This window comes from Hemicordylus capensis, chromosome 3, assembly GCF_027244095.1.
Source record: "Hemicordylus capensis ecotype Gifberg chromosome 3, rHemCap1.1.pri, whole genome shotgun sequence".
Lineage (NCBI taxonomy): Eukaryota > Metazoa > Chordata > Lepidosauria > Squamata > Cordylidae > Hemicordylus > Hemicordylus capensis.
In genome coordinates this window covers 5,212,595-5,228,608 of record NC_069659.1, presented here as the reverse complement: position 1 = coordinate 5,228,608, position 16,014 = coordinate 5,212,595, and the positions used below count along the sequence as shown (strand labels likewise).

At 46.5% G+C, this 16,014-nt stretch overlaps 1 protein-coding gene across 4 annotated transcripts in view; it reads left to right on the top strand.

Moving 5' to 3' along the window:
* PPME1 (protein phosphatase methylesterase 1) overlaps nt 1–15,483 on the top strand; it is a 38,805-nt gene extending 23,322 nt beyond the window's left edge. For all 4 annotated transcript variants that reach the window (XM_053306108.1, XM_053306106.1, XM_053306105.1 and 1 more), the window contains exons 9-14: nt 132–261; nt 3,336–3,465; nt 8,065–8,109; nt 9,441–9,505; nt 11,289–11,356; nt 12,510–15,483. In XM_053306108.1, coding sequence (XP_053162083.1) covers nt 132–261; nt 3,336–3,465; nt 8,065–8,109; nt 9,441–9,505; nt 11,289–11,356; nt 12,510–12,528 — 457 coding nt within the window. In that variant the 3' untranslated portion in view covers nt 12,529–15,483. The remainder of the gene's footprint in view (nt 1–131; nt 262–3,335; nt 3,466–8,064; nt 8,110–9,440; nt 9,506–11,288; nt 11,357–12,509) is intronic.
* The last annotated feature ends 531 nt before the right edge of the window (nt 15,484–16,014 follow it).

The window sequence follows — 16,014 nt, the reverse complement described above, 5'->3', positions numbered from 1 at the left end:
TGACTTTCCAATGTAACACCAAATATTTTTTTGTTTACCATATCAGTCCACACAGTTTTAAGCCTGACATTGAACACTGTGAATCTGCTTCTTTTGGTGCTACCATCTCTCTCTTTTTAAAAAATAATCAGGTGTGAAGGAGCCACAAATCCCAGAGGTCCCAAAGCCATAGTGGAGGGGATTATAGAGGAGGAGGAGGAGGAGGAAGAGGAAAATGAGGATGGGGAGTCCGTGACCAAAAGGAAGAAAGATGATGCAGAGGTGAGAAGCTCTGGGCAGGAATGTGCACATTTTGTGATTTTAGCCATCTTTGTACATATGATTGAGTGTGATTGTGTTTCGACCTGGACTGCACAACTGTGGTTGGACCACAGCTCCCATCCTTCCTGACTGTTGGCTGCTACAGTTGGGGATGATGGGAACTGTAGTCCAGCAGCAGCTGCAAGGCCAAAGTTCTGCAGCCCTGGTTTAGACCAGTTTCAAGCCATGCGTTGAACAAGCCCTGGGCCCGTGTGCCCCCCTCCCCTCTTGCATGGGACTCAATACATCACTTCAAGAATAGCCAAGCTGAAGCTGATGTCCAGTTCTTGTAGGACTATAGCTGCCATAATTCCCTGCTGCAACTTATTGAGGCTGGGAATGATGGGAGTTGTAGCCCTACAACAGCTGAATGGCCTCGGACTGGTATCCCCGATTACTTCCTGTGTTAATTGAGCCACAGCTTGGTGCTGTCTCTGAGCTGGCAATCAGTGATTAGGGGTTGCCCTGCAAACCAAGATGGTAAACCACAGAGGCTGGCTTGCTGCCCTGCTTTGGAAGGCCCCCTCAAACCAGAGGTCTCAAGCTCTCCAGCGCTTTCTCTCCCTCCCTCCCAAGCCATGTCTTTTACATAGCCTCTTAATCTTTGCTCCCAGTTATTCCCCCGTGTCCAGTGCCTGGCCATCTCCCCGTCCCCACCCCAGTTAGCCAGACTGCCTCCAACGCGAGGGGGAGATGCCGCTGCCCGGGCCCATCTGGCTGCAGCGTGCATGCCATCTGACAGACATGTCTCTATGTATTTATTTGGTTTATATCCCGCTCTTTCGTGTAAGCTCTTACAGCATTTTAAAAGCCAACCACTCTGTCCCTGAGGGGCTCCCAACCAACGGCAATGCTTGAGGAGTAGCTGAGGGGCTGAGACCGAGCTGCCAGTTGGGAAGGAGCTTCCCAGTTTGAATCTTGCCTCTGCTGTGAACCCACTTGAGGCAAGCCCCACTCCCCAGTTGCAGTATGGGAACCACAATTCATTCTTCCTTAGGTGGGTAGGATGATAGCAGTGTAAGCAAAACACTGTGTACACTCAAGAAGCACAATACCAATTCTAAGTGATGGTAGTGGATTTTAATGCAGTCTTTGTCTTGGAGCAAGCTCACGTGAGGGAAGAAAAATGCTGAATCATCCTCTTTTGCTTTCACCCACAAAGGCTGTTCCTTTAAACTTAAACTGTTTCATTAGTAGCTCAATCGCTGCCACCATGTCCACTTTAACAGAGTTCAATCCCCCGCTAGTGTGGGTGAAATTCCAGGGAACTCTCCTTCTCTTTACCAATGGAAAACTAAAAAAAAAACCTTGCACGCGATGAGAAAGCTTGGTAGAGTTGCTGAGCAATCAAACTTGAGACGTTTGTTGCACCAGAGTAAACCCCTTTTCAGCCCTCCTTTCCTGAGTTAAAAATCCACTCAAAAAGGCTGGTTAAAACTGCAAAGGGCAAAAGGAATAATAACTTTATTTAAAATACTACAGTTTGCTTCCATCTGAGGCTTTCTCAGCTTTTAGTTACAGGTAAAAGGAACACTCAGTAACTGCAAGAATACTTCAGAAAGCACCCTCAGATGATATTGGGGCAGCACACTTTAAAAATCGTGGTTACCCAGTTGCAAGGAACAGGGATATGGGGACCTTTAAAAGTACCTTTAAAGGTTACAGAGACTTTTGCAGCGCCCTGGATGGATAGATGGGCACAGGCTCAATGTTTCCTAGCTTGTTACGTTACAGATAACATAACAGTTGTAAGGATTTACAGATAAAATAACAGTTGTAAGGATTTGCAAAATGCAACCAAAGTAAAATAAGAAGTCTTACGCAAGCTAACAAACTGTTCCCTAGACTAAACCTTTCCCCAAAGCCAAAGCCCTGGCTTCCTTCCTGAACTCACCAAATCTATGGTAGAGACTTCAGGCCCCTGTAGTCCTAACTTCCCAGGATTGCCGTCTTCCTGGTCGCAGCCATTGCTTGGCCAGCCAACATGTGTTAGCCCTGCCTGGCTCCAACTAAGAACACCTTTTCTTCCTGCCGCAAGGCTCTCTAGGTCCTGCCCACTGTGTGCTGAGTGGCTGATCCCTAGAGGTCACTGCCTGTCAGTCAAGACAGGGTTCACTTCTGGTTCACTCTTTAGGGGAGGGAGGGGCCATTCACTACAGTGATTCTTGGAGATTGCCTTGTGTCCCTTTGCAGCCCCAGAGTTGTTTGAAGGGCACCCTGTTAACTATTGGCTCACTGTTGGTATTGTTGGCTCACCATATGGCAGGGGCTCTCAAACCTGGGTCCCCAGATGTTGTTGGACTACAGCTCCCATAATCCTCAGCCACAATGTCCGTCCATGTCCCCCTCTAACAAGTGTAGTGTTTACAGTGGTAGAGCATCTGCTTTGCATGCAGGTGGTGGTGTCTACCTGGAGATACCACCAATCCCTGCTGGTGATCCCCAGGTAGGGCTGGGAATGACTCCAGCCTGAACCCTTGAAGAGCTGCTGTTAGTCAGTGTAGACAATAGTGAGCTAGACTCAGTATAAGGCCGTTTCCTGTGTCCCTGTTGCACTAGGCTGACACCATGCATCTGATCCTGTAGACTCTAGGGAAGGTACTAAAATGAATGACTGGGCATGCCCACTGAAAGGCAACAGTGCCTTCCAAATGGCCATTGGAATGCACGGAATGTCTGAATGGCCAACGGAGATTGCATGCATTCCATGGCCAGTTGGAAGGAACCGGTGCCTGTCAGTGGGCATTCCTTGTCATTCATTTTAGGATGTCTGGACACTAGTCCACCGACAGTCTTAAATCCACTCGTGGCAGCATCTCCAGGTAGGACTGGGACTGGGAAAAGCTCCCACCTGAAACCTCGGGAGAGCCACTGTTGGTGCAGACTTATCGTACTGTTTCCTGGAATCTATGCCTGTCTTTCTGTAATCACGCTGTTGAGAAACTGATCACTCCCTCCTCGTCCCAATGAATTCTGTTTCTTGGCTACGTTCTGTGTTGCTAGCATTAAACGGGAATCTTCTGTCCCCTTCATAGACCAAGAAGGAGCAGCAGTATACATGGCGGATTGAACTGGCGAAGACAGAAAAGTACTGGGATGGCTGGTTCAGAGGCCTCTCCAACCTCTTCCTCAGCTGCTCAGTTCCAAAACTGTTGCTTTTGGCTGGTAGGTGTGTTTTTCCTGTCTCATTTCCTTGTGGGAGCTCTCTTAGCCATTGGCATTCCTGGTCTGATGGCCAGGCTTCCCTTTTGGATGAGGGAGGGGTATGGTTGCTGATCGTCTTTTTGGTAGGAGGAAATGGCAGTGTGAATCCACACAGGGAGTGGTGTCTACGCAGCCGGTTTCTGGACTTTTGATGAAGTGCGGCTTGCACAGAACTGGAATAGAGAGACAGAATCTCAGCTAGCTTTTCTCTAAGCATCAGCATCCAACAGGGGTTCCCAGCCTTTGGTCCCCAGATGATGTTGGACTACAACTCCCACCATCCCCTGCCACCATGGCCACAGGCCATTCATTCATGTTGCTCATACAGTGGTCAAAGGCTGTTGTGGCAAGGGATTGTGGAGGCTGTAGTCTAATAGCATCTGGAGACCAAAGGCTCCCAAATACGCTCCCTCGTGAAATAAGAGCCTCCCTATCTCTGACAGCTTTTAAAAGTCTTTAAAAACACATCTCTTCACCCAGGCTTTTAATTAATGTTGTTTTAGTTGGTTTTAATGCTGTTTTAAAATATTTTAAAATTTTTAAATTGTTGTAATGTGTGTGTTCCTCCCCACGCATTTTGTCTTAACAAAAGTTTTATTTTGTTTTTATTTTGTTGTAAACCACCCAGAGACGTAAGTTTTGGGCGGTATAAAAATGTTTTAATCATCATCATCTCATCTCAATAATAATCATCTCAACTCATCTCATAATGAAAGAAGCATCCAGATACAGAAATAACAGAACAAAGGCTAGCAGACCAGAGAAGATTCATAATAAGAAATAAAGTCTTAACAGAAGTTGAGCTGGAAGAACTGCAAAGAGCAACACAGGCTCAAGACATGGAAGAAGAATTACCACCAACTGAAGAAGTTGCTCAGACGCAGGTGGAGGAGATGTTGGAAATAGAGGATGCCAGTGTTGCTGAACTGTTTCAAAATCAAAACCAGGCAACCTCCCCTTTGCCTTCACCTAAAAACCCCAAATGCCGTTTAACAGAAAAGCAACAAGAACTAAAACAAAAAATAACTGAGCACATGAACCAAACAACCACCAGGGTTCGACTTCCAGCTCTAAAAACAGTTGCCAAAAAACAACTTGCTCAGGTATTAAAAGATGTCAATGCTGCACTTGCAGAGATAACAACCAAGAAACAAACCAACTAATATACAGTTCAGCAACATTAGCAACACAAGAGCTTGGATATAAGATCAATGGGCCTATAAAAAAAGAAAGTAGTATATCACCTAAATGGAAGATTAGATTAGAAAATAAAATCTCCAGGCTTAGATCAGATGCTAGTAAATTGAAAGATATGAAAGACAAGAAGCTGAAGAATGAAAACACCAAACAGTATCTGATCAAAAATACCACCTAGATTCAAGGAAAATTAGAGAAGTCCTGGAAATAATAAAGCAGCAAATAACAGCAGTGTCAAAGAAAATTAGCAGATACGAAGCCAGAATTACACAACACAGGCAGAATCTCCAATTCCAGTTGAATCAGAGATGTTTCTACCAAAGCATAGAAGGAGAAACTGCAAGAAACATAGAAACACCAAATAAAGAAGAAACAGTGCAATTCTGGGGGAAATTATGGGACAATCCAATAGATTATAATAAAAAAGCAGGCTGGATGGAAGAGGTCAAAAAATGTAACCAACCAATGCAAGATCTAATAATAACACCAGAATTAATAAGTGAAAGAGCAAAGAATTAAAAATTGGACTGCTCCAGGCGATGATGAACTGCATGGCTTTTGGTTTAAACACCTAACAAGCCTTCATAAACAACTATCAAAACAGTTCAATCACATTTTGCAAGGAGGTGATATTGAAGAATGGCTAACAACTGGGAAAACTCATCTCATCACGAAAGACCCAGCAAAAGGTGCAGTTCCAAGTAATTATAGACCGATAACCTGTCTGCCAACCATGTTCAAATTATTAACTGGAATAATAGCAGATGAAGTCATGCAACACTTATTAACTAACAAACAGCTTCCAGTTGAACAGAAAGGAAATTGCCCAAACACCAGAGGCACAAAAAACCAGCTGCTGATTGACAAAATGATTTTAGAAAACTGCAAGAGAAGAAAAACCAATCTAAGTGTTGCATGGATTGACTACAAGAAAGCCTTAGACTCATTGCCTCACACATGGACACTAAAATGTTTAGAACCAACTGGTGTCAGCAAAAACATTCCGATATTTATAAAAAAAGCAATGAGCATGTGGAATACACAGTTAACAATCAATGGCGAGACACTTGGACAGGTTAGCATTAGAAGAGGCATTTTCCAAGGGGACTCACTATCTCCTCTGTTGTTTGTAATCGCCATGACCCCACTTTCACAATACTAAACAAAACAGGCCTCAGATACCAAACATCTAAAACATCAAGTAAAATCAACCATCTGCTGTACATGGACGATCTGAAGTTGTATGCAAAGTCCCAGTCAGAAATCGAATCACTGCTAAACACTGTCCATATATTCAGTAGCGATATAGCAATGGCGTTTGGACTAGACAAGTGTGCTGCATTAATAATGAAGAGAGGGAAAATAAGAAAAACAGAAGGAATAGAACTGCCCAATGGAAGCAAGATCAAGAACCTGGAAGAGAAAGAACCTTACAAATACTTGGGCATTCTCCAGCCTGATAACATTGCACACACTGAATTTAAAAGAAAAATTGGAAGTGAATACATCAGGAAAGTTAGAAAAATCCTCAAGTCCAAACTCAGTGGTGGGAACACGATACAAGCCATAAACACCTGGGCTATACCTGTTATCAGATACACTGCAGGAATAATAGACTGGACCCAGGCAGAGCTAGAGACGCTAGATCGTAAGACCAGGAAAATCATGACCATCAATCATGCTCTGCACCCCCGCAGTGATGTAGATAGGCTTTACCTCCCTCGCAGCTCAGGTGGAAGAGGAATGCTACAAGTCCATCAAACAGTAGAGGAGGAGAAAAGAGGCCTTGAAGAATATATCAAGGACAGTGAAGAAGATGCACTTCAAATGCACTTCACTTCACTTTTTATTTTATTTTATTTGTTTTTATTTGTTGTATTGTTTTATGCCTGTTTTTATATGTTTTTATACTCTAAGCATGTTGTTTTTATTGTTTTTTTATTGTATGTTTTTAACTTTTGTAAACCGCCTTGGGGCTATATTTTAACGAAAGGCGGTATAAAAATGCAAAAATAAATAAATAAAAATAAAAAATAAAAATAAATGGTCAAGAATGCGAAACTATTCAACACCAATGAAACAAAGCAGGCCTACAAGAAAGAACAAGTCAAGAAGCGAGCAGAAAAATGGAAAAAGAAGCCCCTGCATGGTCAATATTTGCACAATATAAGTGGAAAATCAGACATCACCAAGACCTGGCAATGGCTTAAGAATGGCAACTTGAAGAAAGAAACAGAGGGTTTAATACTGGCTGCACAAGAACAGGCACTAAGAACAAATGCAATAAGAGCACAAGTAGAAAAATCCGCAACAAATGGCAAGTGCCGCCTTTGTAAAGAAGCAGATGAAACAGTGGACCACCTAATCAGCTGTTGTAAAAAGATCGCACAGAGTGACTACAAATAAAGGCATGACAAGGTAGCAGGGATGATACACTGGAACATTTGCAAAAATACAAGCTACCTGTAGCCAAAAACTGGTGGGACCATAAAATTGAAAAATTTGAAGAAAATGAAGATGTAAAAATATTATGGGACTTCCGACTACAAACAGACAAACATCTGCCACACAATACACCAGATATCACTATAGTCGAGAAGAAAGAAAAACAAGTGAAAATAATCGACATAGCAATACCAGGGGATAGCAGAATAGAAGAAAAAGAAATAGAAAAAAATCACCAAATACAAAGATCTACAAATTGAAATTGAACGGCTGTGGCAGAAAAAGACCTAAATAATCCCAGTGGTAATTGGCGCCCTGGGTGCAGTTCCCAAAGACCTTGAAGAGCACCTCAACACCATCGGGGCCACAGAAATCACCATCAGCCAATTACAAAAAGCAGCTTTACTGGGAACAGCCTATATTCTGCGACGATATCTATAACAACAGCAACAACATGAACAATAAAATTCAGCCATCCCAGGTCCTTGGGAAGGACTCGATGTCTGGATAAAACAAACCAGTCAATAACCCCTGTCTGACTGTTTGAATTGAATTAGCTCATAGATTCTAATTTGTCAGATCAGCTGCTTCTGAGTTGAAGGGCAGCCGGGGCCTTTTTGTCCCTGACAGTTCTGTTACTCCCAAGATTTCCCAACCTGTGGTATTCCAGATGTTGCTGAATTGCAACTCCCATCATCCCCAGTCACATTGTACCTGGGGATGTTGAGAGTTGTAGTTCATCAGCGACTGGAGTACCATAGGTTGAGGATCCCTGTGTTGCTCCATTGACCTCTTATTTAGTAGAACAATAATGCCAATGAATTCTTGATTCTTTCTGTCCGTGCTCATAGCAGACCAATAAACAGACTAATTTTCTTTTCCTGTCTGCTGTCGTCTTCCTCTACTGTTGTCTTTTAGGTGTTGACAGGCTGGATAAAGATCTAACAATTGGCCAGATGCAAGGTAAGCATGTTTAGTATTCTGAGCTTCCTGATGGCAGTCATTGACTTATCAGGGGTAGAACGGCAGAGGCTACACTAACGGTGGCTGGTACTGGACCCTTTAGACTTTGAATAACTGTTGAGAACCCCAAATGTGGTGTAACTCCTGGTTGATAAGCCTTTACTTATTGACCAAAGATCTTTATGACACAGAGACACTGTGTCTGTGTGTATGCACACACGTATGCGTACCATGTTTCTGCAGAAAAGGTGAAAAACTTGAACGTTGGCTTTCATAACGTTTTTAGCCATAATGGCTGCAAAAATCAGTTTGAAAGTATGTTGCCAGTGCCTGCTAAATCTCGGAAGAGGACCACAGGCTTACCTCGCTATCCACAAACTCACCACCTGCAGTTTTGCTTATCCATGATTGGGTAACTGACACCCAACCTCGGCATATGTGGAAAAATTTGGGCCAAAAGGGGGTTAATTGCGTGTATCTGTGGTTTGGGGGTGGCTGGAAATGACCTTGGAGGTCATTTCCGGCTGCCATTTTGTGGAGGTGAGCCCACTTATGGCTCATTTGTAAAAACAAACCAAACGAAAAAACCCATGATTTTCCGCCATATTTTGGGGTCTCTTGCACCGGTGGGGTTGGGCTCCTGGTGGCCCATAGAGCACAGTAGGGCACTTTATTTGGCCTGTGTTTGCATTTGGGGGGTAATCCGGCGGGGTGCAAGTCTGGGAATCTAACACCTGCGATTCCATAGACTCAATAATTCCTCCGTGGGTTTATTACCCGCAGTTATCTGCGGGAACAGAACCCCTGTGGATAATGAGGCACTCCTGTAGACTGAACCGAAATGTGCATTAGTTGAAAGTTGGATTTTAATTCCCTCCCTTGCTTCTCCCTCCCTGTTCTCTGCCAAGCGAGAACAAAATATGTAAATTAAGGGAAATTACTCACATTTCCTTGATCTGCATATTTCATGTGGGTCACAGCATTTGGATTTCTTTGCAGGGGTGTGCAGTGTGCACAACCTCTGTGAAGCCAAACCAAAATGTAGAGCAAAGGATTCTGGGGATCACAGAACTGGAAGGGACCTTGGGGTCTTCTAGCCTAGTCCCCTACTCAGTGCAGGAAACTGCTGCAGTATCTCTGACTGGGGATCACCCAGGCTCCGCTTGAAGACCTCTAGAAGACGAGAGTCCACTCCTGCATAAGACAGCCTCTTCTACTGTTGAAACAGCTCTGAAAAGTCTGGGCCTCTTTCCTGATGTCTAGCCTAAATGTGCTGCGTTGGAATGTCAACCCCTTGGGAGTCATTCTGTGTGCTCTTTTCTTCCCCCCAGGGAAATTCCAGATGCAAGTCCTTCCGCAGTGCGGCCACGCAGTTCATGAGGACGCTCCAGACAAAGTGAGGGGCAGAGCAACGGCAGTTTCTTGGGCAGCTGTGTTAACCCTGGGCACAAAAATATGATCTACCTGTTGGATCTCTCTAAGAGGATTTAATCTATGTTCTTATGCAGCCAATGTCCACTTACCTGGTCTTGAGGTGTATCCCCGCCTTCATTGAGAAAAGCTAAAGGGAGACTATAGGATCCTCTTATATGTTTCAGAACCAAATAATCAGGGGAACATACGAAGCTGCCTCATGTGGCTTCTCCAAGGTTGCAGGCAGGAGTCTCTCTCAGCCCTATCTTGGAGATATTGCCAAGGAGGGAATGTGGAACCTTCTGCATGCAAGTAGGCCCGTGCCCTTCCCAGAGCGGCTCCATCCTTACAGTGCTCACACATGTAATTGCTCATTCAAATGTGAACCAGGGTGGACCCTACTTCACAAAGAGGACCTGCTTCATGTCACAAGACCAGCTCTCCTCCCAGAGGTGCGGCAGGATATTCTTGGGGCTCTCTCTTTGTGCAAATTAATGATGGGGCAAACACCCCCCCCCCCCACAGGCTTAGAAAACGAAATTATTTTCTCCCAAACTTGAAAAATAGCTCAGTTTGTTTAAAGCCAGATCAGGGCCCACCCTAAAGTCTTTGGCCTTGGCCTGCTTCTACAGGGCTTTCCTTTCTATCCTGTTTCTTGCATTGGCCATCCAGATGTCTCTGGGAAACCCACAAGCAGGCGATGAGAGCAGAGCCCCTCTCCTGCTGTTGCTCCCCTGCAACTGGTCTTCAGAGGCCTCCTGCTTCTGGACCCGGAGGTGGCCTATAGCCACCAAGGCTAGTAGCCACTTGTAGACTTGTCCTCTGAAGTGGTCTAATCCACTTTTAGAACTACCTAAGCTAGTGACCATCACTACATCTTGTGACAGGGAATTCCACAGTTTAATTATAAGCTATATTAAATACTTCCTTTTGTCCTTCCTAAATTTCATACAGTCTATCCTGGGATGAGCCCTGGATCTATTGTTAAGAGAGGGAGGGGGGCAGGAAATGTCTTATTCACTTTCTCCACATCATGCATATTTCTATAAACCCTTTTCATGTCTCCCCTTACTTGCCCTTTTAAAAAAAGCTTTTAGCCCCCAATGTTGCCACCTTTCCTTGTAAGCCAGGTCCTCCAGCCCCCGATTTCCTTGTCTGGCCTCTTCCTGCTCTCTTTTTCACTTGTGCAGTATCCTTTTTGAGATGCAGAAACAACCAGAGCAGCAAATTCCCAATGTGGCCACACCATGATTTGTATAATGGCAATATGCAAATATAGTTGGATAATGCATATAATTGGCAGTTCTATCTTCAGTCCCTTTTCTAATGATCCATATATAGTCTTTGCCTCTTCCATAGCTGCTGCATGCTGGGCGGATGTGTTCCCTGAGCTATCCACCACAACTCCAAAGTCTCTTTCCTGGTGAATCCCTGACTGCTCCAATGTGAGCAGTTGCTGATTAACCAGGAGATAAATCTTAATAATTAAAACCCGACTCAGAGGAGACTTTCTGGGGAGTAGCTCTTTCTTCTTGCTGCTGAGGTTTGTATTTCCACGCCAGGGAACAATTTTATTTTCTCTTAACGATATATTTTTTTTTAAATGTGTGTCCTGCTTCATAGGATAAAACTGGATTTATCGGAATCCAAAGTTGCTCACAATCTAAACTATATAGCCAATTCAGTGACATCCAGCTCTCCCTTTGTGGGCTGAGGAGAAGACGATGTCTTCATCTCTCTTCACCTTTCCTTTCTCTTGCCTTTAGGTTGCTGAAGCCGTCGCGACTTTCTTGATCCGTAACAGGTTTACAGAACCAATCGGTGGATTCCAATGGTGAGACTCTTTGGGCTGCCGCGGCTTGGTGTCCTTCTCCCCGCCTTGAGTGGCTCTCTCTGTCCCTGGGGTAGGGGTGCAAGGCCTGACATTCTTGGACCCGTGAAGGTGTCCAGTCCCCAAGATGCACAGTGGTTAACCCTGCCTGGAGTAGCCATGTGGAGCCTGTACTGCTGCATGCCTCTTCCCAACCGTCCCCTTCAGCTCTGAGCTAGGCTCCCGGTCCTTCCTGCCTTCTCCCAGGCCCAGTTTCCTGTCCTAGGGCCTCATGGGTCAACGTCGGAAGCTGCCATAAATGGAGTCAGGCCCTTGGTCCATCTATCTCAGTATTGTCTACACAGACGGGCAGCAGCTTCTCCAAGGTTCAGGCAGGAGTCTCTCTCAGCCCTATCTGGATGCCAGGGAGGGAATCTGGGACCTTCTGCACGCAAGCAGGCAGGCACTCTGCCCAGATCAGCCCCATCCCCTAATATCTTATCTTATTAATATAAGAGATCTGACACTGCTCACATGTGTAGTCTCCCATTCAAATGCAAACCAGGGCAGACCCTGCTTAGCAAAGGGGACAAGTCATGATTGCTACTGCAAGACCAGCTCTCCCTTATTCCTTTGGCCGTCACACACCACCATGGCAGCTTCATTCATTATGTTTAGACCCTTAAGTTTCATCCAGGCTTGACTCCCAAAGTGGATTCTGATTAAACTACCCTTGGGGGTGGGTATGTTTGGCATTCTTCTGGCCCCTGGGAATTGGTGGCACAGTTCAGGTTCCCATTTCGTCCCTCCAGAGTGAGAAAGGGGGCAGAAGGAGGTGCAGACTGACTCATTGTGGGCTGACAGTGGCACTGAAGCAGCCCTCCCAATTGGCTGGCAAGGTAACGGCTAGCCCAGGGGTTCTCAACCTCGGGTCCCCAGGTGTTGCCCTACTACAACTCCCACCACCCCCTGCTGTTGTGGCTGGGGATGATGGGAGTTGTAGTCCAGCAGCCGCTGGGGGCCCAAGGTTGAGGGCTCCTGGGAAATCGACACGGAGGGAGAAACCCTGCCAGCCCAGCACTGTGAGTGCTGAGCGGTTGAGTTGGGCGATGTCGTGCTGTCATTCCGCAAGCACTGACCAGACAACTTCTTCTCTTCTTCTTCTCTCCTTTGACAGTGTCTTTCCTGCTTGTTAATATCCTGATGTCCTCCAGCACCAGTTCCCGTTGTAAATAAAACTGCACCAGAGGCCACTGTGGCGTATTCTGTATCCTCTCCATCTACCCGGTTCGGTGACAACTCAGACCATCTAGCGTTCTTCCCTTGGTCAAGATCCCTCCTCTCCCTCTTCCCTCGTGCCCTTGTCTGATGGCAGCTTCCATTGGAAGCCTTCAACCTTCCCTGTTGCCTGGATGGGGCATTCCTTTCCACTGCCCCGAGAAAGTAAGCTCTTCTCATATGTTCACCAGTCTTTTTCTACACAGGCCTAGTTCTTGTTGGGTGTTGCAGCAAAACCTGGAAGACCCTCTCAAGGAACCCCCCCCCACACACACACAATTTGCTTGTTTTTTTCTTAAGCATGTATGGTGCTGCCATCTTGGAGGGCCCAGGCTTTGTTGCTTGAGATCGGGACCTTTCAAGGATTTGTGTGTTGGCAGAAGGCCCAATTGGTCGGGCTAGCTCTCACATCGCCCCTCCTGTCCCCTGGTAAACGAGTTCTCAGTAGTTCGAGCTTACATCACTTCTGACTCACCAAGTCAAATTCAACCCACCAGCTATGTCTTGTGGCCTGCCAGGTGCTTGATAATTTTTCTGTCTTTTTGCAGTCCTGGGCAGGTAACAACAAAATCCAAATGCTCAATGCAGTCCCTGGTGGGCTGTGTTTTGGATTTGCCCAGTGGTGGACGCTGCGGTGCTGACGGGATCTCCCAGAGGAACCGCAAGCGAGAAGATTCAGGAGGAACTGCTGAGCCCTCCCCAGCCAGCTGTCCCGGAGTCTGCTGCAGATGTCCCCCCCGCATTGACGGCTGATCTCTGACTCTGAAACAGCTGCCAAATGTGGCCCTTCAGGTTCACACGGGATACACGCTTGTACCAACCAGCCTACAGGCAGGAAGAGGGAGGTGAAAGAACCCCCTATGACATATGTTCTCCACCTTGGGTCCTCTTGGGTTTGTTGGACTACAACTCCCATCATCCCCTTCAGCTGGTGTAGCAAGGGATAATGGAGTGTGTAGTCCAACATCTGGGGACCCAAGTTGAGAACCTTTTTCATATGGGGTGGATGCTGAAATAAAGCAGCAGGTAGTAGACCCTTCCTTTGCTTCAGCTCCCCAAAGTGCTCCCTGCTTCTAGGTCAGTGCTTCCCAGAGAGCTGAGGTGCTCTTCTTTATTAAGCCCTGCCACTGAGCACCAGTTAAGTCCCAGACCATCCAGGAGCCCCTGTTGGAATCAGGTGCACTTTGACAACTATTGGTTGGTTGGCATTTTTTAAAATTACCATCAAGGTCCCTTTCCTTGGCCTGTCTTGTCTTTGGGACTAGGGCAGTTTGGAGTTATTTGCAACAGATGTGATGAAAGTGGGTTCTCGTGAAACTGTAGCATTAGTGGTGATCCAGAGAACAGAAGCCATTACAATAGTCTTCGTCAGCTCATGCAGAGGTCCTCCTTTGGAAGGCCAAATGCAGGAAGGAACCTGCCAAGAAGTGCCCTTGCACAGCCCCTGGTCTTTTCAGCAGGACTTGTGCAAGAGAACTTCCAGTGGCATTGTGTCCCAAGATGGCATCAGGTGCAGGACACAAGCCCCTCTCTATCCGTGTGGGAGGGGCGGTTCACGTCTCCCTCCTTGTGCTTTGGAGGGGTGTTCTGGCCATGTCTCCATGAGAGAGGCTGGAATGATTCCTGTAGCAGAGCAAGCAGGGAAGGGCTCCTGAGAATAGGGAATTCACATCCATTCCAGGCAACCCATCTGCAGGAATCCGGTTCCCTGAAAGTTCCTGCAAAACCTGTATGGGGAAGGGGGAGGCAGGACCAACCCCCACTCTCTCCCACCCCTCTTCCTTCCTCCCTCCCTCCCCCCCCAATGTTCTCCATGCTGCGATGGTTTCTCCGACCACCCTTGCACAGGAATAGCTGCCTGCCTGCCTCCCCCTCTCTAGGGGCTGGAGGGAAGCCAAAAGCTGGCACCTTACAGAGTTGCTGCCATTTCTCTGGACATGGTGCTCAGTACTGCCAGCCTGTTGGCAGGATTTTCAGCCCCCCAAGGCGGCTCATCGTCGCTGCTCCCCACCCTCTTGCAGCTTCCTGGCAGCCACCCTGAGGGATGGCATGCCCCCTTCCTAGCCCCACAGCTGAGAAATACCTGGCCGTGGCGCCTAGTGGCGTGGGAGAGCCGGCTCTTCTCTGCTGGCCGTGCGTCCCTGCGGTGCTTTCCTCCGTCGGTGCTGCTCCTTCCATGGGCCACGGAGGCTTCTGCTGGGCTGAAGGACTCGCCCTGAGCCAAGGGCCTTGGAGAGATGTGGTGGGAGGGTTCCCGCCAGGATTGTCTTTGGATCAAGCTCAGTTTCCAGCTTGAAGACAGAAGCTCGTCTGTGTATGTATATATGTTGTGAAGTCCTTTTTAACTTCTGCCAAAAAAAGCCACCACACACACCACCACTGGGGTCGGATAGGACAACAGCGAGTCAAAGCCAGAAATGCGGAGGGGGAGGCAAGAGTCACCATTCATTCACTACTTGGTCCATGTCAGTTTGCTGCCCCTGCCCCTGGTCTCAGCATAATTTCCCTCCTCTTCTGAGAAGGGAGCCATGCCCTTTCCCAGGGGTTCTCAAGCTTGGGTCCCTAGGTGTTGGACTACAACAACTCCCATCATCCCCCAACATAATAGTCCAATGCCTTGTGTTGGGGGATGATGGGAGTTGTAGTCCAACATCATCTGGGGACCCAACTTTGAGAACTTCTGCTTTATGCGGCTTCCACAAAGAGCAGGAACCCTTTTGGTGTCGGGCCCTGTCTAATAACATAGATAAGACATCTCATTTTCATATGCTGTACTGTTGGCTTCTGGGGAAGGAAAAAAAGGTTGGTTTTTTTTGTTAATCCTTGCTGCTGCTGACCCTTGTTTTATGAAAATAAATATTTCGCTACCTGCAGTGGTGTGATTACATTTTATGCCAGAGTAATCTGGTAGTGGGTAGTGAAGGGGGCAGGAGGGGACCCTGTACCCACCCCCAGTGGATGCATGGGTTGTTGAGCTAATGTATAACCATCATCATTCTGCCTCGAGGAAGCCCACATTTTGCCCCAAAGGCTCTTATTCTGCGCTTAAAGTAAGGAAAATGTATGCACAGTTGCCTTTCAAAAGTGCTATAATACACACTTTCCCACACAGGCTCTGCCATTTTTCTTCATATTTACTACAGCCCCATGGAACAAATTAGGCAGAGCGATGGAACATTCAGAGAGCCAATGTTGGAGTGGGGGACAGGACACAATTCCCCAAGACTGCCCCTTTTAATATAGGCTTTTGGCGAATGAGCTGTCCTCTGCTCTCTCAAAGTTTTTAGCGGTATTTGTTCTGTTTTTAATTGAGTTGTTTTTATCTTACGGTTAACTGCCCCTGGAGTCTTAGGGCGAAGGGTGGTGTATAAATTTTAATATTAAATAATTGGAACAGTTTCCCA